General features: G+C 40.1%; 1 protein-coding gene across 1 annotated transcript in view; it reads left to right on the top strand.

The window, feature by feature from the left end:
- LOC126157785 (ATP-binding cassette sub-family C member 4-like) overlaps positions 1 to 12,503 on the top strand; it is a 241,759-nt gene extending 229,256 nt beyond the window's left edge. The window contains exons 20-22 of the mRNA XM_049916399.1: positions 1,058 to 1,187; positions 12,255 to 12,365; positions 12,453 to 12,503. Of these exons, the coding sequence (XP_049772356.1) occupies positions 1,058 to 1,187; positions 12,255 to 12,365; positions 12,453 to 12,503 (292 nt within the window). The remainder of the gene's footprint in view (positions 1 to 1,057; positions 1,188 to 12,254; positions 12,366 to 12,452) is intronic.
- Positions 12,504 to 21,288: the final 8,785 nt, after the last annotated feature.

Below are 21,288 nucleotides of genomic sequence, written 5' to 3'. Positions count from 1 at the left end.
GTTATGTGGGCTTTGACTACAATAAACTTCACAGTTCCGTGTCATTGCCCATTTTTTTTTTGGCGATGTTTATTAAACACCAGTAGGTATTTCATTTTGAACGTGAAACCATATCCTTCATAAAGGAAGTCCTATATATTGCATACAGATTTTGAAGTAATATATTCAGCAGTAAATACTTTGACTCTAATACACTACGCTCGCGCTAAGCCGGCTACTCGTTCCACATATGGGTGCTGGATTGGCGGAAGTGTCGGACTATTGAAAGTGTATGAAATTTGTCAGCTGCCGCAAGGTATGCCGATTTTTCCAGTTTCGTAGCCAGCCCTCACTTATTGCAAACAAGTTACAAGTTGTATAGAAAATTCAGTTGCTTTTTATTTTATTATTAGACCACTGACTTTAATTCCTTCAGTGCGTTATTGTACGAACTATCTATAAACATCTATACACAATTCTTCATTCTGCCTTTCATACAAACTTCCGTTTTCTCATTTAGCTCTCTATTTGGGTTGGGTATTGTCAAATACCAAGTTTGTTTTTGAAGACACGAATAGTTGCTCGTCCAACATTGTACCCAGCAGTTTTGGTGAATTTCAATTCAGCTTATTTAAAATTTCGAGTTTCTGCTGATATCTAGCTTAACGTCTTTCCTTTTAGAAGCCATGATACTGAACTTAATAGAAAGTCACAATTTCAAATATGTGTACCGTTGTTTAATATTGTAATTAACTAGCAACATTATTGCGGGCGATAGTCAATCGCTGTGTGCATCATTTCTGCTTGAGCGACCAGAGACTGCATTACTGAAAGGCCGTACTACTGAGGGTCAGAGTAGCGAGGGTTTAGTGTGTTAAAATCTTAAACTGGCAACTGAAACACGTGCCACACTACAAAAATATTTCTTTAATTACAGTAAAACATTTAAATTCCTTTGGATATAAAAATATCAGGTAAATATAGAACGTAAATGTGTCTCGAAACACCATCATGTGGACTTTATATTTCTGTATAACATGTTTTCAGAAAACAAGTAATGTTAACTATAATGTTTCAGGACAGACGCACTGATTCAGGCAACAATTCGGCGAAAATTCAAAGACTGTACAGTGCTGACCATAGCTCACAGGCTGAATACCATTATGGACTCTGACAAGGTGCTCGTTATGGATGCTGGAACTGTGATGGTAAGATATGTTCATTATATTATGGCAGTCACTACAGAACTGAAAAGTGTGTAGGGTGAAATTACGAAAAGCTGCAAGAAGTTTGGGGGTTTTCGAGTAGGGTAGGTACTTGTGAACATCTGACACCAATACACACGTTGTGGAGTATCAACGAGGCTGTGGGAAGACAGAGTTCTGTAACTGCTCCTCTCAGAGAGATGGCAGTGCATGTTGTACGACATGAGGCAAGACAACAAGAATAGGACAACGATGTCTTTTACGATAGAGTCTTTGAATAAAATGCTCTCGGTAAACATGCCACATCACATCTGAATAAAACCTAAAGCTTTAAATGACAACCTTCGTCGTTTTTGTCAGAGGCTATGTTTGACTGTTGTGAAACAGGCGGGGTTCCCATTTCTATGCCGACAGGACGGCATCTGATTGGCTGGACTACGTCATGGTGACAGTGTTTCACGGTGGAGGTAGAGAAGGATAGACAGTTGCCTTTCTTAGACGTGTTGGTTGAGCGGAAAGGAGATGGACGTCTTGGCCATTCTGTATGCCGAAAGCCGATGCACACAAACCTATATCTCAATTGTGCGGCTTTCACCAATCTATGCTGAACACCCTACTTCGTCGAGACAGGACTATTTCGAACAAGCGGAACCTCATGTCTGGACTGAATCATCAGACTATTGTGATCAGAAGGAATGGGTATTCAGACCGCTATGTCGCGGAAACCAAAACGTGGTTTGGTTCAACAAAGTCAGCAGGACTTTACATACAACGGTTTCCAATCTACAGCGCAACGACTAGTAAGATAGTCTTAAACAGGCAAGTAATCAGACCAATGCTTCGCCCACCCAGGAAAGTCAAGGAAATGTTACAACCTGTTGAAGATAATACCGGCCTAAGAGTGCCAGGGATTTATAATATCCCTTGTCTGTGTGGCAGCAGTTACATAGGTCAGTCTGTATGGATTGTTGTCGATCGCTGTGTTGTAAATCAGCATTACCTGAAGTACAGGAATTAAGAAAGATTAGCGGTGGCAGCGCACAATCTGTTGAATAAACAGATTATGTTTGACATACGCTAATTTTGGCCCACTCTTCGAACTATTGGGATTCTGTGATTGGAGGAAAGATGGAAATTAGACTCTGTGATAGAGATTTGGACAGAGACACCGGTAATACACTTAGCAATGCATGGAAGCGTAGAGGGAGACTCTTTGTAGCTCAGATTTCGATGGGCGTGATGGCGCTGCAAGCGACGTTGGATAAAGTGCGCAGACATAATCAATGGGCACAAAGGACGCAATCTTGGGACGCACCATTTCCGTGATGTCAGTACGGTGTAATCCAGCCAATCATACGCCATCTTTTGGCGTAAAAGTAGAACTGTCACCAGATTCTCGACAAATCAGGCATAGCTGCTGACGACAATGATTCAGGTAGTCATCGAAAGCTTACGATTTTATCTGAATTGTGTACAGCACGTTTACCAAGAACCTTTTATCCAAGACAACAGGAATGTCTGTACGTGACTGAATGAGTATCAATGAAGTAAAATTAACTTTTGGGTCGAGACAACAGAATTCAAGAAATAATGAATCAAGATGGACATTACTTTTATATACAAAGACAAGTTGGCAGTGGAAGCTGCTCCACAATATGGTTTGTTATCAGGCCTAGCGACTATCGGGCACACGTAAAGTTATGAGATCAAAAGAAAACTGAACCATGTCAATGATGTTTAAAGGCTTTCAGTTCTCTCTAAGCCACTATATCTATAGCGACTAGTGATTAGTCATTAAAGGGTATATAATGGTACAATAAAGTTACGTATTACTTGCACTGAAAGTGTGTTTACAGTGGCCACATTTTATGGCAATTTGTGATAGCACTAGGGTTATCCTCAACAGTGGCTGCAATACACAGAGATATTGCGGTATGCTCAGACAATGCTGCAGGTAATTGCTGAGTTATGGCTGAGGTGTTGCCAGTATTGCCCACAAAGGATGGAGAATACTTCATACGTTGGGTCATATCTGTCTCTGTCCTCGTCTGTAAAGCTGCCATCTCACACTGAACCTCACTTCCTTTTTTCCATGCCGACAGCGCTGCAGAGCCACTTCCCGTAATATGAAAGAAGAAACAATGGAAGAAGTTAGTGACACTTCCGTGTTGCGCTGAACTCTGGAGTCGCCATATTGGATTTCGTCGTATTTCGCCGTTGTCGTATTATAATTTGTATCTTTTAAGGCAACAGCACACTGAAAATTTATCACAAACACGTCATTCTTGGTAAGATTTGTTATAATAAAATTCCAGTTACCAAAACATCGGCAGGAATCCTTCGGGTGATCCTAAGATCAATGATAACATTATTCTATGTTAGATGTGTTCACCGTGGTCTGAGGTTAGAGGCGGAGTTAGGAAGTGAGAAGAAGTAGGGTTGGCACCTGCTATGACCTAATATTTGTTTTCCTCTCCGCGTTTGGAACAGATTCCGGTACGTTTTCATTAATGCAACGCAAGTACGTTCTGCAATGTTCGATATATAAGGGTATATTTTCAGGAATCATTTTCTTGGGTTTTGTTACTTCAGATGTGGTGATGGCGGATGAACCGGACTGAACCTCCCACTGGCTGTCGGTTTCCCGTGTGAGTTCGAAAGCCTGAACAATTTTAAGGACTTTGTCTGAGAACGCCGTAAAGCTTGAAAGCGGACTTCCTTGTCAAGCGAATAGTGGGGAAGCAAGTCCTGAATCTAGGAGAAGGCATACGATGCTCAACACGGTTCTTCGCAGCACACAAATGCACAACGACGACTAAGATGCCGAAGGTCAGTGACTCAGTCGTTGTAGGTGTCCGATGGTAGTTTATAACGCCGGTAAAATTTAAATTCAGCAAATACCACATGTCATTGACACCCATAATGATCCAACATCAGATTACGAAGTTCAACATTAGATAAAGTTTCAGGACGTTTCGTGAGGGACAATTTACGGAGCAAACCCAACACACTATGCGAAGAACATGACAGAAAAAAATGATCCTTACCATCTGAATCTCTTACGTTGCAGGACGTGAACTGACGGTAGATCGTCGTGAGTACGTTTCCCAATCGTCAGCGCCATTCAGAAAGGAGGGAAGCGGTGGATCTGCCAAAGACATCTCAGTCCTGAGAGACAACGCAGCAGTTGTATGTAGCTTCAGTAAGGCCATCTGCTGTTTCTATCGGTCCAGTAACTGCTGAACAAGAATTCATTGTTTCTTCTGTTGTTGGAGCCACTGTTTCAGAGTTCTGCATCCACGTTGTCGATTATATTGATGCACTGAGAGTTTTAATACACTTGTCACCAGTGTAGTAGTCTACTAGTACAAGCACAATTTGTTTGTCTTATTACACTGATAAACATTCATATAACTAATTTTCCTTGATGGGCTATGAATCCACCACTTTCAGTGCGAATGCGCAATGACGTTCGACCTCCTGCAGGAATATCAAAGTAGCAAACAAGGGAGACATGGACAGGGAAAGCAGATAGTTGGCACTAGATGGAAATATGAATCGGCCGAGGGGCGCACCGAAATAGTCAGCGCAACTGCGACGAAAACTGTGTCCAGGTGGCGCTGTGGTTGACTTAACTGCCTAGTAAGCAGGAGATCCTGCGTTCAAATCCCGGTCCGGCGCACATTTTCACTCATAGCTGCTGACTCCATATAAACTCCTGATGCAGCTGATATAATTAATTCCTTCCCTCTTTTCTTTCTTCTACACCACCACTGTTAAAGTCCACGCTATGTATTTGGAAGTCAGCGAACATGCGTCTCTTAGCTTACTGACTGCGAAAATTAAATCCGTTTTTAATGCAACTAAGTATGTCTTCTTAAAATAAATTGTCCCTACACTGAGGCGCTTTACGGTAGATCGAAAATCTAACCAACTAGTGTTACCTACATCTCATCGTGATTCATATACGTGATATGTTATCACCTTCAGGAACACAGAATAAAGATAATAACGAATAAATTAGATGTGATACACACACACACACACACACACACACACACTCACTCACACACACACACACACACACACACACACACACACACACACACACAGAAAACAGCTGACCACTGTTAAAGTCCATATGTAGACGGAAATTAAACCAAAAGTCGTCAACAGACAGTGTACAGCACAGCGAACATTCCACCGAGAGAGTACACAAGAGAATGAGTCCACTGTTCGACAAACACATGATTTAGCTAGAGCTGTAAAACTACCGTAGACTACAATGAGTGAGAGTACACTACGGTAGTTTTCCTAATAGCTTTGGTCAGTTAAGATCGTATCCGCATTACCTGTGCGTTATATGTATTGTATACCTATTGGTCATTGCCACATTTCGATTGCTTTGTTGGCGTACTAAAAACTGAGTGTGGGTATAGAAACCACTGCGTAACCTATGGAGCTTACCTTTTGTCTGTTTCCTTAAAATAAACAGTACTTATAGCAGAACTGAAACTGTCGTTGTTTAATTCAGTTTCATTCGAAAATTGTTGTTTTCTAACGTGAAACAAAGGGATATTGTAGTACAAATGGAAAAAATACAGATTTAATATATAGAACTAGAGAACGTAATTTCCACCAAAATGGTAAAATTGAAAAAGATGCAAAACAAAAACATATTAAACATCGCTTCAATACTTCGTCGAGTTTATGAAAAACATTTTTCTTTTATTGATAAACAACTTACGCACTTTTCTATTATAACTAGACAATCTTAGCTCTGACCATGATGAAGAACCTTCTCTTATGTACAAAATAATAACATTAAACATATAGAATTTTGTGTTTGTGGATACAAACTGTACTTGCGTCAAAAGTAATTGTTTTGTTAACATGAAAGCGCAGAAGTTACATGAGTAGCCAAGTGTTTTATACGTATAAAATGCAATTTATATTGTGTAAGAATATGAAATACGCAATGGACTAACCACGAACGATGCGCGATTCTAGCTATGTGGAAAACAAACTAACAAAAAATAAAGAGATGTCGTCGGCTTCCAATTTCTCTCTCACACATTCATTTATGTTTCTTTCCCCACCAGTGCTGCCAATACTACCGGTACTCCTACCATTTAATAAGTCATTTATGTACTGCACCAAAACTACCAAATCGTGGTTTTGGTAGGAACTCCATCTTTTCAAAATATTGTCTTCTGGACAGTAACTTAATATTTTCAAATTTTGAAAAAGTATTTACTGTTTTTAATGAATTCTTCTGCCAGATTCCCTAATTGTTATACTCGTACATTTTTCAGTTAAACCTGACACAAAAATTTAAGTCTTGGTAGTAAATATCACTTTCCACAATGAATGACATAATGAATATTTTCAGTTTAGCACAATAGTTAAACAAAATATCTGCTTTAAAAGTTTTCTATGAGTAAAAGTCAACAACAGTTAACGAAATTTGCATCTTTAAATTTTTTGTGGTTCTAGTACACGTAATTGAAAACGCGCTGATATTGCTAGTAGTGTGCTAAAAGACATTTTCAGGTTTATAATTAGTAGCTCTCTAAAAAGTATGTTGTTTATATGACAACAATTAACAGAAGTTTGTTTCTTGTAACTTTTTTGAGTGGTCACAGAGAACCCCGCCCCCCCCCCCCCCCACCCAGTAATGTGCGTTGTGGAAAATGCCTTTGGAAGAATATGTTCACTCATGCCACAAATGGGACCTGTAAATTCAATGCAAACGATGTCCTGAATTATACGTGCAGTACTATATTTGCTTCTAGCATCCCGTTTGCCGAACCGGTTCTCAGAAAACAAATGTGATTGTGTGCCAAAATTCTTATACTTTACATCACTAGCTACTTTGTTTGCTTTTTATGCATACCTAGTTATTCGCGTCACGCTATGCATTTGGAAGTCAGCGAACATGGGTCTCTAAGCTTACTGACTGCGAAAATTAAATCCGTTTTTAAGGAAACTAAGTATGTCTTCTTAAAATAAGTTGTCCCTACACTGAGGCGCTTCACGCTAGATCGAAAATCTAACCAACTAGTGTTACGTACATCCGAGTGTGATTCATATTTGTTTTCGTACTGAGTAATTATTGTTGTCAATAATGAGAATTTAGTAACAACTCGTTCATAAGACGCAGAAATCATTAATTGTAATTCAGAGTTAAAAGTTCTACACACTCGAAGATGTTCAAGTAACTAGAACGCGTTGCTCTTATTTATCAGCGGCTAATGAATTCAACGTAATCAGTGCGTAACAGGTTTCAGTTTTAAAAATGCTGCCGGTAAGCATAATTCATCTACCGAAGTTCTGTGAATCTAGTGTCAATATAGCGTGTCATGTATGGAAACAAAGTAAGCATCATTTCTGTGTGATAGAATCATGTACTGACATACAGCTGCGTCCAGACATTTATATGAAGGCAGTATAGCACTTCTAATCATGGAAAATGAGATGCTGGTGGTGGCTACTCTTGAATTGCGGTATGGTGTGACTGTTTGTACATCAACGATGAATTTTGCTATAGAACCAGATTTTGTGTTTCATATCTGGAGCAACGCATCGTATTCAACACCAAATTCCTTTATCATTCACAATACATGTAACATGTTAGAAATGCGTGAATAATAAAACATAGCTCGTCGGTCGTATGCCGTCTGGCAATATTCATTTCAGAGTTTCTTGCACTGATATTTCTGCACACTCTGTATTAGTTTTCTGCCCAATAAAATCTATAATTCTGTAATATCTTAATTTAAAATTGAATGTCTTTTAAATTTAGACAGTTCCTAAAATTCAACACACATATTGATCACAGAGTCATCTCTACTCAATAGGGATTACACACGCTGGACATTATTGTAATATCATACTCTAACATTACAGTCGCAACAGTCCGTCTCGTTTATTTACCCATTGTGATAACAGCGCGCCGGGGGACCAGCAGGTGGTACTGTTGAACCCGGCGGGATCTTGAGAAAGCGTAAGCGAATCATAATTGTTTATATTGGTTTCTAGAATGGTTTCCACAAACGGGTCCATATACAGCGCAATATATTGTAGCAATAACAAGAAGAAGGCACTACGTTCGTCTTTCTTTAGTGTTTTGATGACCCGTATTAATCAGTTTATATGTCAAAGTGTGATTCTTCAACAGGCTTAAATTTTGGAATCAAGACTTACATTTTAACTGCAAAAAACAAATAAGAAACTAGACAAGTTGATTCATTTGTGCTGATGATTTGTTTAATTTGTATTTCACTCACTTCTAGAGCAAGACGCTTAATATTTCTTGTTCCCTTCTTGTGACGACATTGTTTTGTTTAAAACTTGTTCACTAACAGATTATTTGAAAATTATTCAAATATTTCTTTTTAAGTGTAACGTTTTCAGAATACTATTATTTGGTAGCCGCTTGCCCAGCATAGAATAAGATAAAGATGAAGGTCGTACTTGTTCCAACGGGCGCCAATGACGAAAACACAGAAGGAAGCGACAAATTGCGAGTCGACCCCTTTTACACGTGGAGATACATGTCCGTGTTTCTTACGCGTAAATATATATGTTTATAGTCTATTGATTTCAGCGTGTTAAGTTGCAATGCTTTCCAAGGTTCCATGTATTTCGTCACGATTATGTTCGTAAGATGCAGCCGTATTTGCGCTTATTTTAGGATCATCCAAGTCTTCTGATACTACACAAATTCTTGGAAGCAAAAAATAAAATAAAATGTTCGTAAATCACGTAGAAAAAGGATGAAAAAGGAACGTTTTTCTTACGACCTACGTGACTACCTGCTTTCTCACCGCTCAGGCACTAGTTTCGCTCCAGCTGTCAATGTAACAAGCAGGGACTGTCACGAGTATATGTGCTTGATTGAGGTAATGTCGAGGCCCCAGTTAATACACAGCGTGAAACTCTAATACCCACATCAAAACTGACCAAAGCTGAAAATCTTAATATTACGATTAATTTATTATCAGAAGTATCAGTTGTAACAAATTACACAATTGTGCTGCTATAGAATAACGCTACTCCGATAATTACATTATACTATGCCGTCTCGTTCCACTTACTTCACCATTTTTTATTTCTCTTTGACAGCTCCTGAACAACACTACACTTTTTACAACGACAGAAAATTATGATTATCTAGGCCAACATCGCAATCTTCGAAAACAGAAGTAATATCGTGAAAGTTTATACGAAATAAGACGATACATGGTTATGTTACGGCAGTTTCTATATTTATTGTACAAGTATAAAAGCAAATAGTACCTACAGTCTGTATTAGCGTTTTTTTATTTACGGCAGTGCGAGGTGGACTTTTAATTCGGAAACTGAAATTTACTGGGCGAGCAGTGCAAATAATAGGGAATAACTGGCAGATAATACAAGAAAACAATGGATCAGGAAATACGCCGGGCTGGGAGACTTATTTGCCAGTGGAATTGAAATTGAAATGGAACGGGGCGGGACAGGCAGCCAGAAAGTGAATGGTAGGTGGATTAGGCAAGTTTTATTCGTGGATAGAAGGGGAATGGAAAAAAAAATCCAGGAACAACGTGAATGTGTATTACTAAATACCATATTGCTTCGAAAACTCTAGAGGCATGCCGATGATGATGATGGTGATGATGATGATGATGATGATGGTGATGATGATGACCGCCTGTGTAGGAAATTTAACACATCAGTGAATGAAGACGGAATGCCTCTTGCAGCTGCACGTACAGCAGTCCTTAACTGAAACTGGGTCCATGGCTGAGATGAATTGCTCAAATGATTTAATGCTGCCTGCAACTGTCATTTTTTCTTTGTTCGTCGACAGGCTGCACAGTTTATGTATTATCAGTCTTAGACCCTTATCAAGTGCCTTTACAAAAAAATCGTGGCTGGCACAAGTCTCTGTACCTCTGTACATTTGTACAGCGTCCAACGTCGTTGTGTATGTGAGTCCAGCTGATACCAGTAACACCGTCAGTACGGGTGCATGTCACAGTTTTTAAAATTGCATGTGTTTTACGTACCACGGCACTCAGCATGTACGTTATGACCGCAAAATGGTACACTGATCCAGCCTGCATACCCTAAATTGTGTGGTCACAACCTGTATATTGACTCCAATGACACTAGAAGTACATGTAATTTTAATACTGTGACGTGCGCCTGTACTGACGGTGTTGGTGATATTAAATATATGTCAACTACGATACTTGCACTCACAAACACAATGTGGGTGGAAGGCATACAAATCTACGCACTTTGTGGTGCAATGTGCGTCATGAATTTTTGTAGAGATGCTTGATAATGATCTAAGATTGATAAGACCGAAACTCTGCAGTCGTACAAAGAATAAACAGAAAATGACATCTGTGGGTGGCATATACAAATATCATTTAGGCATCAGTTCTTTTTTAGGCGAGAAGCGTGCGGAATCAACATTCACAACCATCAAAACTGGATAACACCGTCTATTTGGAACTTGTAACAATTAATGCACAATCAGAATATTCAGCAGGGGTACCACATAATGTTGTTTAATGTCTGTACGAATACCAGTGTAAACGCACTCTCCAGCACTCTAAATATGTGCTGGAGTCATTTCAGACAAAAACACCTTAAAAAGATGTTGACTGTCTATACAGGCTGAAACACAGTTAATGCCATGAATTTGCACAGCGGAATGTGCGTTATACTAGAAATATAGATATTTTAGTACACATATGTCTACAAATTAAGTACAAGCAAGAAAGTTGCGGATTTGATTTATTATAGAGGATGTCTAGTCACAAAAAGTGTATTTTTGTAATTTGTATACACTTTTACGTGTTCATCTAAGTGTTCAAAGATTTATCGTTGTGGTTGGATTAACCAGTGAACTTCTCACCACACGAAGTTTCGAACTCTTTCAAACACATTCTACATGTCTACAAATCACTGTGAAGTGGTCCCACTGTACCCGCTATTACGTTTCATTCTTGTATGGAGAGTGGGAAGAATGCTTAATCGCCTCTGCTCCTGCTATAAGTAGTCTGAGCTTGTCTTCTTGATTCTCGTAGGAACGTACTTTATAGGTTAGAAATTTAATGACATTATGCGTTAGACGTTAAAAAGGTAGCTTGAAAACCTTCTCACCTGTTCTGCTGAACTTCTTAGTTCTTCTACCTCGACCTATTCCGTTTCCCCTACAAGTTAGAATCAATCATTAAGTCTTCTCGGGTTATCAGCCAAGTCAAAACGTTCTTCTGCGGCAACGTTTCGACATGTTTTCTACTCGTGAGTTTCAGGTTAAGGAACCTGAAGATGACGTGAAGCAAACTTGTCAAAACGTTGCTGCAGAACGACACCTTGGCTTGACTGATGACCCGACAAGACTTCAGCATCGAAATTCGCCGGGAAAGCCTGCATACCCTAAAAGTTAGAATCATTTTTAAATTGTGGATTAACATTTACAATTCTCTAGCTTAATTATTCAACCGTTTGAGAAAGCGCTGTACATGTCGCTTTCATGGTGACCTCTGATACAGAAATCGAAATGAACTGGATCTATTATACTCATATTCCAACGAACAGGACTGTTTCACCTCTTACCTACAGACAGAAATGAGAAAACCAGAAACGAGAAAAACGACCGCGGTATACTTCTAGAGACTACCTTTAGAGTCTTCAGATTTAATAGTCTTGTTTCCTTTTTCTGTTGCTTTCACTTTGCCTTTTCGATTGGTTGAAAATATGTTTTATGTGGCAAAAACAGTAAGATATGTACTGTATGTACACCAAGCATTTTCAGGAGTGCAAGTCACGCTAATTGCCAGAGAAGACCGGAGAAACGACTAGGAAGGAAGACAGATTTTACGATATATATGCGGGCATATACTGAGCAGTCAAGCAACACAATTAAAACTTGCAATTTTACAATTATATTTATGTATTTTTGTACATGGACCAGTGGTATTCTGAGTGTATATTAGTTTTTATATGCGTCGTGTTAAGCAAAGTTTCCACATAAATCTCCAGCAGTACAGCAACGATTTCTTTTTCCAGGAATATGACCATCCTCATATTCTGCTGAAAAACCCTAATGGATTCCTGTCAAAACTTGTGGAGGAGACGGGTCAGGCAATGGCAGAACAATTAAGGAATGTAGCAAAACAGGTGAGTACTGTTTAAGCTAAATTTTAAAATTGTAACACATAAAGTTGATGAATTTAGAACTAATAAATTACTTTCTCATTTTTTCAGAGCTATGAGGAGTTACATGGGTTAAAAAAAGAACAAATCACGAAGCTATGATCATTGAAGGGAATACGTTCTACGTGCTTATCTGACAACTCCTTTTTACTTGTTCTCTTTTATATTTTAATGCGTAAGAAAGAATATAAATACCAGCCACTAAATATTTATTACTTTACGTACTATAGTTATGGAAGCGCCTTGTGTTACGAATAGTTAGTTGGCAGCTGTGTTACATTTACAAGCAATTTTAGAACTTAGTTGATAGGCAGACAACTGCTTCCTGTATGTTTCGTAGAGATCCGCCAACAATTTTAAAATCCTTGTCAGCTCTCTCACATTGTTACATCTCAGTCAAAGAACTAGATTTCATGTGCCTGTATCAGATTTAATTTTTGTTACTTTGTTTGGAGGGACCTTTCTAAGAGACATGAGGACACCTTAAATAGGGCGAAGCTCATTCTCAGGTTTAAATTTTGTCTGAGAAATATATACATTTCTGTTACCTTCAATTCTCCGGTTACCTTTCATTTATGTACTTTAGGAAAACAAGGGAGACAAATTTTGACACCATTACGATCTAGCTACTAGGAGAAACGATATCCCACGAAAAATAAAAGCAAATGAAATCAAGAACTGCAGAATGTTTTATGAACGATGAAGAATGCTTTGTATGACTTTCGATCTTGAAGAGAAAACTGTTGAAATAAATTTTTTATGAAAGATGTTTCAATTTATTGAACATTCCTAACTCAAAACAAGATTTAAAGACCGGACATTTACTTAACTGGTAGCGTTGCCTAAAACGTGATAAATACGTGAGCATGAGTTGGAATTACAGGATTATAATATGTATTTTCTGAACTTATACAGAAGACCATTGCGTGCTTGAGCATCATTCTTTTATCTTATTTGATGAAGAAAGAAGACAAAACCTTCACAGCATAGCGTCGTAATTCTGTACACAAGAATTTTGGACATTAATCAGCTATCATGTCATTGCTTGATGTGAATCTTATCAGTTTAAATTCATAGTTAAAGACATGATACGTAACTGAGAAACAGTAAAAAAGAATCGAATAAAAATATATATGCTCATACAGTTGCAGGAGGGACATAATAATATAATATAATATAATCGCTTGGTTTTTATTTTCATTTGTTTTCTGAGAACATTCCAGATTTCTTGAGAACACCTTAAAAATGAACATAAAAAAATCCTAAAAATTGTTAGTATTTCACGCTACAAAATAATCTCGAACCCTAAAAATTACTCTTAAGTATTCTTAAATCAAAGTAAGTATTCATCAGTACAGCTATTTGAAATACAATATTCGGTCACTCACTTATTCCTTTTTTATAGAACATCAAGAAGATTCCAAAACATTCGAGGTCATTACAAAACATTCATAAATATTCGAGAGAGTTAAAGAAAACTCTGAAACTTTCTAAACGTTCCCGAACATTCGAATACACAAGACTGAATCGATGTTCTTGACTGCTCATGAAAGTAGCACCAAATGACGTCATTTGAAAGCAAGCATAGTACGCTCCCATAGTACGCAGAAACGTTTTGATTCCGGATTGTCTGTAATCATGTAATGAAAAAAATAATGGGGAGACGCTTTCGATGGTGCTAATCGAATTTTTACACTCGGCTAACACATTCCTGGTGTTTCTCTAACGATTTCTTGGGGCTGTAAAACTACGACAGTTGATCCATTTTGCCACTGTCAATGTGTTTGTGTTTGTTGTATTCTCTAGTGGGATCATAATGGAATGCTTCACCTGCGATACTGTAATCTCTACTTCTGCTGCTTTGCACTCCTCGTGTCCTAATTTTTCATTCATGCGACTCAGACAGCTGTCTTTCACTAACTTCACTCATTTAACTTTACTTATTTCATCTTGTTTCCTCATCAACTTCTATATATCTGCTTGCTGAGTGTCTTGCTCGACCCTCTCCCCAAATTTCATATTATTGCTCCATCTGTTAGGTTTTCTTTCAGTGTATTCATTCTATTCTGTTATGAAGCTAAACGTGTATCTTGTTGCTCACTTGTGTAATTTCTTTGTTTTTCTTTCTACGACCTTCTTTTCAGTTCACCACTGGAAAGATCTCAACCCCTTTTACGTTTCGACTTCGTGTTAATTTTACTTAACACTCTGAGATCAATACATTGTTCATTACCTTAAGCAAACTGAGTGAGGTGGAGCAGTGGTTAGCACATTGGACTCGCGTTCAGGAGGACTACGGTTCAAACCCGCGTCCGGCCATCCTGATTTACGTTTAAGCGATTTCACTAAATCGCTTCAGGCGATTGCCTGGATGTTTCCTTTGAAAGGGCACGGTCGACTTCCTTCGCCATCCTTCCCTAACCCGATGGGACCGACAACCTCGCTGTTTGGTCCCCTCCGCCAAATCAACCAACCAACCAACCTTAAGCAATTCACTTTAACTTATTTCACTTTCTATAACTTTCACCTTTGCTTGATTCACTCTAATCAGTTTCTACGGTATAATGAGAGATGGGTTTCGCCTTTGTCCATCAACCAGAATATTATGACCATCTACCTAACAGCCGGTAGTCGTAAGGAAGCAGTGAAACCTTGGTAGGTTGCTGGAGGGAATTGGCACAACATCTGCACGCCCAACTCACCTAATTCCTGTAAATTCCGGAGAGGGAGTGATGAGCACTGACGCCATGTTCAATCATATCCCAGATGTGTTCGATCGGGTGCAGATCTAGCAAGTTAGAGGGCCAGCACATCAGTTGGGACTCGCCGCTGCGTTCCTCGAACCACTCCAGCACACTCCTGGCCTTGTGACATGGCACAATATCTAGTTTAAAAATGCCACTGCTGTCGGGAAACGTGGTCGCCATGAAGGTGAGTACGTGGTCTGCAACTATTGTACGGTATTTCTTGGCCATCAAGGTGCGTTGCACGTGCGCTACTGGACGCGTGGATGGCCACGTGGAAGTTCTCCAGAGCATAATGGAATTGCAGTCAGCTTTTCTTCATATTCCCATGGAAGATGACAGATTCGGGCCCTCCCATCTGCATGCTGAAGGGGTCGGGATTCATCAGACCATAAAAAACTCTGCCACTCCGCCAGCTTCCAGTCGCGATGGTGATATGCCCATTTCAGTCATAGTTGCCGTGATCATGGTGTTAATATTGGCTCATGCATGAGTCGTCGGCTGCGGAGGCCTATTGTTGGGAGTGTTCGGTGTACTGTGCGTTCAGACACACACGTACTCTGCCCAGAATTAAAGTCTGATGTTAGTTCGCTGCTTGTCCTGTTTTATCAGTCTGCCCAGGCTATGACGACCGACATGAGTAATGAGGGGTGGCCTCCCAATCCCACGACATCTGGACGTGGTTTCACCTTAGTTTCGCCACGGGTTAAAGACACTCACCACAGCACTCTTCAAACATCCCACAAGACATACAGTTTCAGAAATGGTCGTGCCGACCCTCCAGGCCATCACACTCTCTCTTCGGTCAAACTCAGGCAGATTGCGCGTCTTCCCCAATGTACACACGGACAGCACGCTCACCGATACTACATGCACCGTACGTGTGTCTGACTAGCAGTCATTCCTCAACAGCTGATGCTGCTGTGTACTCTTCCGACCTGGAACGTGTCCCGCTACGGTAGGATAATGGAACATCTGAGAGCATTCTAGAACAACGTGGTACTTTCTGAAAAATTTTAGCACATTCTGAGTTATCATACGAACAGAATAAGGGGGAAAATTTTTAGGGCCATTCAAAAATAAACGTGCCAGAGGCCGTAAAATCAAAACCGTTGGACGGTTCATAATACCATTGCCTACGGAAGACAGTGTGGTTCCTGTAAGAGCACCGAGGCACCGAACTCGCTGCTAGAACGACTTGGACGCACACTCACGACCAAGGGAGCTCGTCCACGTTTTACCGTCTACTGCACTCAGTCGAGGTGAAAACAGAGGAATGGAAGGTCTGAAAGAAGAGCAAAGGGGTGTAATAACTCCAGCGGAAAGAGTGCGGGGAACGGAAATCCATCGAAGAATGGCACAAGTGTACTGAGAACACTGAATGTTCGTAGCAATAGCGTGTTTCACTGTTTTCTGGAAATTGTGTTAAGTGGTTAACTGAGTCATTTTATGCTCGTAACATACTTTTCCCCTCATGAATTTCAGTACTTAGAAAAAACTTAAAACAAACTCAGATAATTTAAAAGTCAACTAAATCGGTCCATTTCTGTCGTACAATACTTGTACGTCCCCGGCTAGCACGCTGCTCCTACAGTCGTAAAGATCATTCACAGTGATATCTTGTTTTGAAATTCACTTTTCGAATAATGGGTTACAAATGAAGTGTAGTACCACATTCTACAAAAGCATGTACAAAACTCCTGAAAAATTGTTTCTGAGTGTTTCAAAGAATGAGAAGATGCGCAAAATGTGGTTGCAACTGCTCTTGGAGATCCAAACGAGATAATGGTCAGTACGTGTGTTTATTTCTGTGAGGATAATTCTGATGTAAGTAAAAATTCCAGCAATCAACATTCAGTACCACATATGATTACGTAGTATGTACTAAGTTTACCAATGAACAGAATAAGAAGAAAATCATATTGACATTGCAAATTTTCTAGTCTATGCAAGTACGTTGAGGTGAGAAAAGCCATACCTCATAATCTGTCGTGTGTCGGACATCCTTTTGCCCGGAGTAGTTCAACAACTCGACGTAACATGGACTCAAAAAGTCCTTGGACGTTCCTTGCAGAAATACTGAGCCATGCTGCCTTATAGCCGTCCATAATTGCGAAAGTGTTGCCGGTGCAGGATTTTGTACATGGACTGACGTCTCGATTATGTCCCATAAAGATTGCATGGGATTCAAGTAGGGCGATCTGGGTGGCCAAATCATTCGCTCGCATTGTCCAGAGTATTCTTCAAACCAGTCTTGAAGAATTGTTACAGGTGACATGGCGCGCTGTCATCCATAAAAATTCCTCTTTGTTTGCAAACATGAAGTCCATGAACGGCTGCAAATGGTTTCTAAGTTGATGAACATAACCAGAGGACCCATTCCATTCCATGTAAAAACAAAGCCCACAGCATTTTGCAGCTGTTAGCAAAGTACTCGCATCGGTCGTCTGCTGCCATAGCCCATTAACGCCAGATTTCGCCTTACTATCCTAACGGATACGTTCATCGTTGCATCCCCACAAAGATTTCTGGGGTTATTTCACGGAGTGTTGCTTGTCTGTTAGCACTGACAACTCTACACGAACGCCGCTGCTCTCAGTCGTTAAGTGTATCGGCCATTGCTTTGTCCGTGGTGAGAGGTAATGCCTGAAATTTATCGTTCTCGGTACACTCTTGACACTGTGGGTATCGGAATACTGAATTACCCAAGGATTGCAGTAATGGAATGTCCAATGCGTCTAGCTCCAACTACCGTTCCACTCTGAAACTCTGTTAAATCCCGTCGTGCGGCCTTAATCAAGTGGGACACCTTTGCACATGAGTTATTTGAGTACAAATTGCCCTTTTATACCCTGTGTACGCTATATTACCGTCAGCTGTATATATGCATATCGTTACCCCATGATTACCTCAAGGTAAATTAAGGACAACCGTTGATGTCGAAATGGTGTAGTCAGTTCCACCTCGTGCGCCGACTGAACACGTAACTGTTTACTCGTCACCTCCGCCGCAGCGTCGCCTGTGTTGGGAGTTTATAACTTCAGTGATGTTTGAGCTATTGTTTGTGTGACATGGTCGTTGTCTCGTTTGACCTTCGTTGTTTGTGTGTGACAGCGGCCTAGTCAACTCCTGTTGTTTCTGATGTCGTCCAAGCGAGTTCCACTAAAGGTACTGTGAGTTTTTAATTTGATCAACGTGTAATGTGCAGTCCAGATCTTTAGGAATCCATGACTGGTTAGTTGATACTTCTCATGTTACCTTGGACCAGGTGCTTATCGCCTATTGTGACAATGAGATTTATGTGTTAGTTGTACTATTCGTAGATGCCCTTCAAGTAGGCAAGTTCCTATTAAAATATGGAATAAGGTTCCGTTCGGACATAGAGATGTTTTGGTCACTATGGTGTTGCCAGCGAATGCAGACATTGAATTACCAATGTTCGAATATTCATTGTTCCTCCTGAGGTGGAAGATATTTGATTTAAGGAATTTTTGACGCAACCGAGTGGTGTCAGAGCTGCGTCTGACCTCGATCTGTCAGTTTATACGAGCACAGTGTATCCATAACTGTTCCAGTTTCAAAATGCAGTAGAAAGAGAACCATCGTTCAGAATGACGTTAAATTTGAACAGCATATTATTGTCGTAGGATGAAACGTGACGGGACAAAAACTTTTAACGAAAATTGGACCGACAAGTAGTGCTGTAAGCGTCAGAATATGCACACGAGCAGATGCGCGGCACACAGCTGTTCCTGTTTGCTTCCGAGACGCACAACATGACTGTCTCGATGAAGGATTATGCGCTGCTGGTGAAGCTCTTTTACAAAAACGGTGACTTGACTCTAGTAGCCCTGCAGACGTTCCAGACGTTCAACGATGTGAAGGAAGGGCGATGGTTCAAAGTCTGCTACGGAACTGGAGAAAATGATTAAAAAATTCGAAAAGATAGTTTCTTCTCTAGTGCAGTGTGGGAGAGGGAGGAACGCAGTTGATCCGACGTCTGTCTCTCTACAATTAGAAACTGATGTAACTTTGATTTTTGTGCGGTTTTTGGCCCCAGGACGATTAAGAAACGATGTTATTTTGCTTCTTATGTGGTTTGTTACCCTAGGATGATTAAAAACCGATTTCATTTTGATTTTTATGCTGTTTGTGGCCCCTTGACACCTAAAACCCAATTTTTCCCATCAGATGTGGTACAATCCTTTCGTGGGGAGTGGACTTACTATTTAACAGTGCCATAACCGTTGACTGTCGAGCTTGTGCAGTGATGTGCGTTGAACAGTACGGATGGTGTAATGTGTAACTCAGATTGCAAGTCATCTGTCATTTATAGCCGACCCCATTATGTTATGTTGAGACACTACTGGTAAAATATTCGTTTTTTTTTTCCTTTGGCGTTTCCCCCGCGTCAATAATATGCCGTTCAAATTTGACGTCATTCTGAGCAGTGGTTCAGTGGTTCTCTTCTTACAGCCTTTTTAAATTGAAACTTTAATTATTGACACCCTGTACATGACAGCTGTGCGTATATAGTGTTCCCGAAGAAGCTCTATTTACCAGTTTCCTTCTCCATGGATTTCGAACTGTTTTTAATGTGGCGGCCGAATTTTCGACGGGAACTGCCTTATTCTTTCAGGAAGGTACTCCCGTTGCTGATGTAGAGGTGCTTGAGTCTGGCAGAGGAACTTCTTGGCCTCTCGTCTCGTATGTTCCGTCTGGTTCTGGTCACACAGTGGAACTTTTTTTTTTTTTTTATTGGTCATCAGTCTACTGACTGGTTTGATGCGGCCCGCCACGAATTCCTTTCCTGTGCTAACCTCTTCATCTCAGAGTATTACTTGCAACCTACGTCCTCAATTATTTGCTTGACGTATTCCAATCTCTGTCTTCCTCTACAGTTTTTGCCCTCTACAGCTCCCTCTGGTACCATGGAAGTCATTCCCTCATGTCTTAGCAGATGTCCTATCATCCTGTCCCTTCTCCTTATCAGTGTTTTCCACATATTCCTTTCCTCTACGATTCTGCGTAGAACCTCCTCATTCCTTACCTTATCAGTCCACATAATTTTCAACATTCGTCTATAGCACCACATCTCAAATGCTTCGATTCTCTTCTGTTCCGGTTTTCCCACAGTGCATGTTTCACTACCATACAATGCTGTACTCCAGACGTACATCCTCAGAAATTTCTTCCTCAAATTAAGGCCGGTATTTGATATTAGTAGATTTCTCTTGGCCAGAAATGCCTTTTTTGCCATAGCGAGTCTGCTTTTGATGTCCTCCTTGCTCCGTCCGTCTTTGGTTATTTTACTGCCTAGGTAGCAGAATTCCTTAACTTCATTGACTTCGTGACCATCAATCCTGATGTTAAGCTTCTCCCTGTTCTCATTTCTGCTACTTCTCATTACCTTCGTCTTTCTCCGATTTACTCTCAAACCATACTGTGTACTCATTAGACTGTTCATTCCGTTCAGCAGATCTTTTAATTCTTCTTCACTTTCACTCAGGATAGCAATGTCATCAGCGAATCGTATCATTGATATCCTTTCACCTTGTATTTTAATTCCACACCTGAATCTTTCTTTTATTTCCATCATTGCTTCCTCGATGTACAGATTGAAGAGTAGGGGCGAAAGGCTACAGCCTTGTCTTACACCCTTCTTAATACGAGCACTTCGTTCTTGATCGTCCACTCTTATTATTCCCTCTTGGTTGTTGTATATATTGTATATGACCCGTCTCTCCCTATAGCTTACCCCTGCTTTTTTCAGAATCTCGAACAGCTTGCACCATTTTATATTGTCGAACGCTTTTTCCAGGTCGACAAATGCTATGAAAGTGTCTTGATTTTTCTTTAGCCTTGCTTCCATTATTAGCCATAACGTCAGAATTGCCTCTCTCGTCCCTTTACTTTTCCTAAAGCCAAACTGATCGTCACCCAGCGCATTCTCAATTTTCTTTTCCATTCTTCTGTATATTATTCTTGTAAGCAGCTTCGATGCATGAGCTGTTAAGCTGATTGTGCGATAATTCTCGCACTTGTCAGCTCTTGACGTCTTCGGAATTGTGTGGATGATGCTTTTCCGAAAGTCAGATGGTATATCGCCAGACTCATATATTCTACACACCAACGTGAATAGT

This window comes from Schistocerca cancellata, chromosome 2 (genome assembly GCF_023864275.1).
Source record: "Schistocerca cancellata isolate TAMUIC-IGC-003103 chromosome 2, iqSchCanc2.1, whole genome shotgun sequence".
Lineage (NCBI taxonomy): Eukaryota > Metazoa > Arthropoda > Insecta > Orthoptera > Acrididae > Schistocerca > Schistocerca cancellata.
Note: the sequence above shows the minus strand (reverse complement) of the source record. Positions and strands in the feature narration are given on the sequence as shown.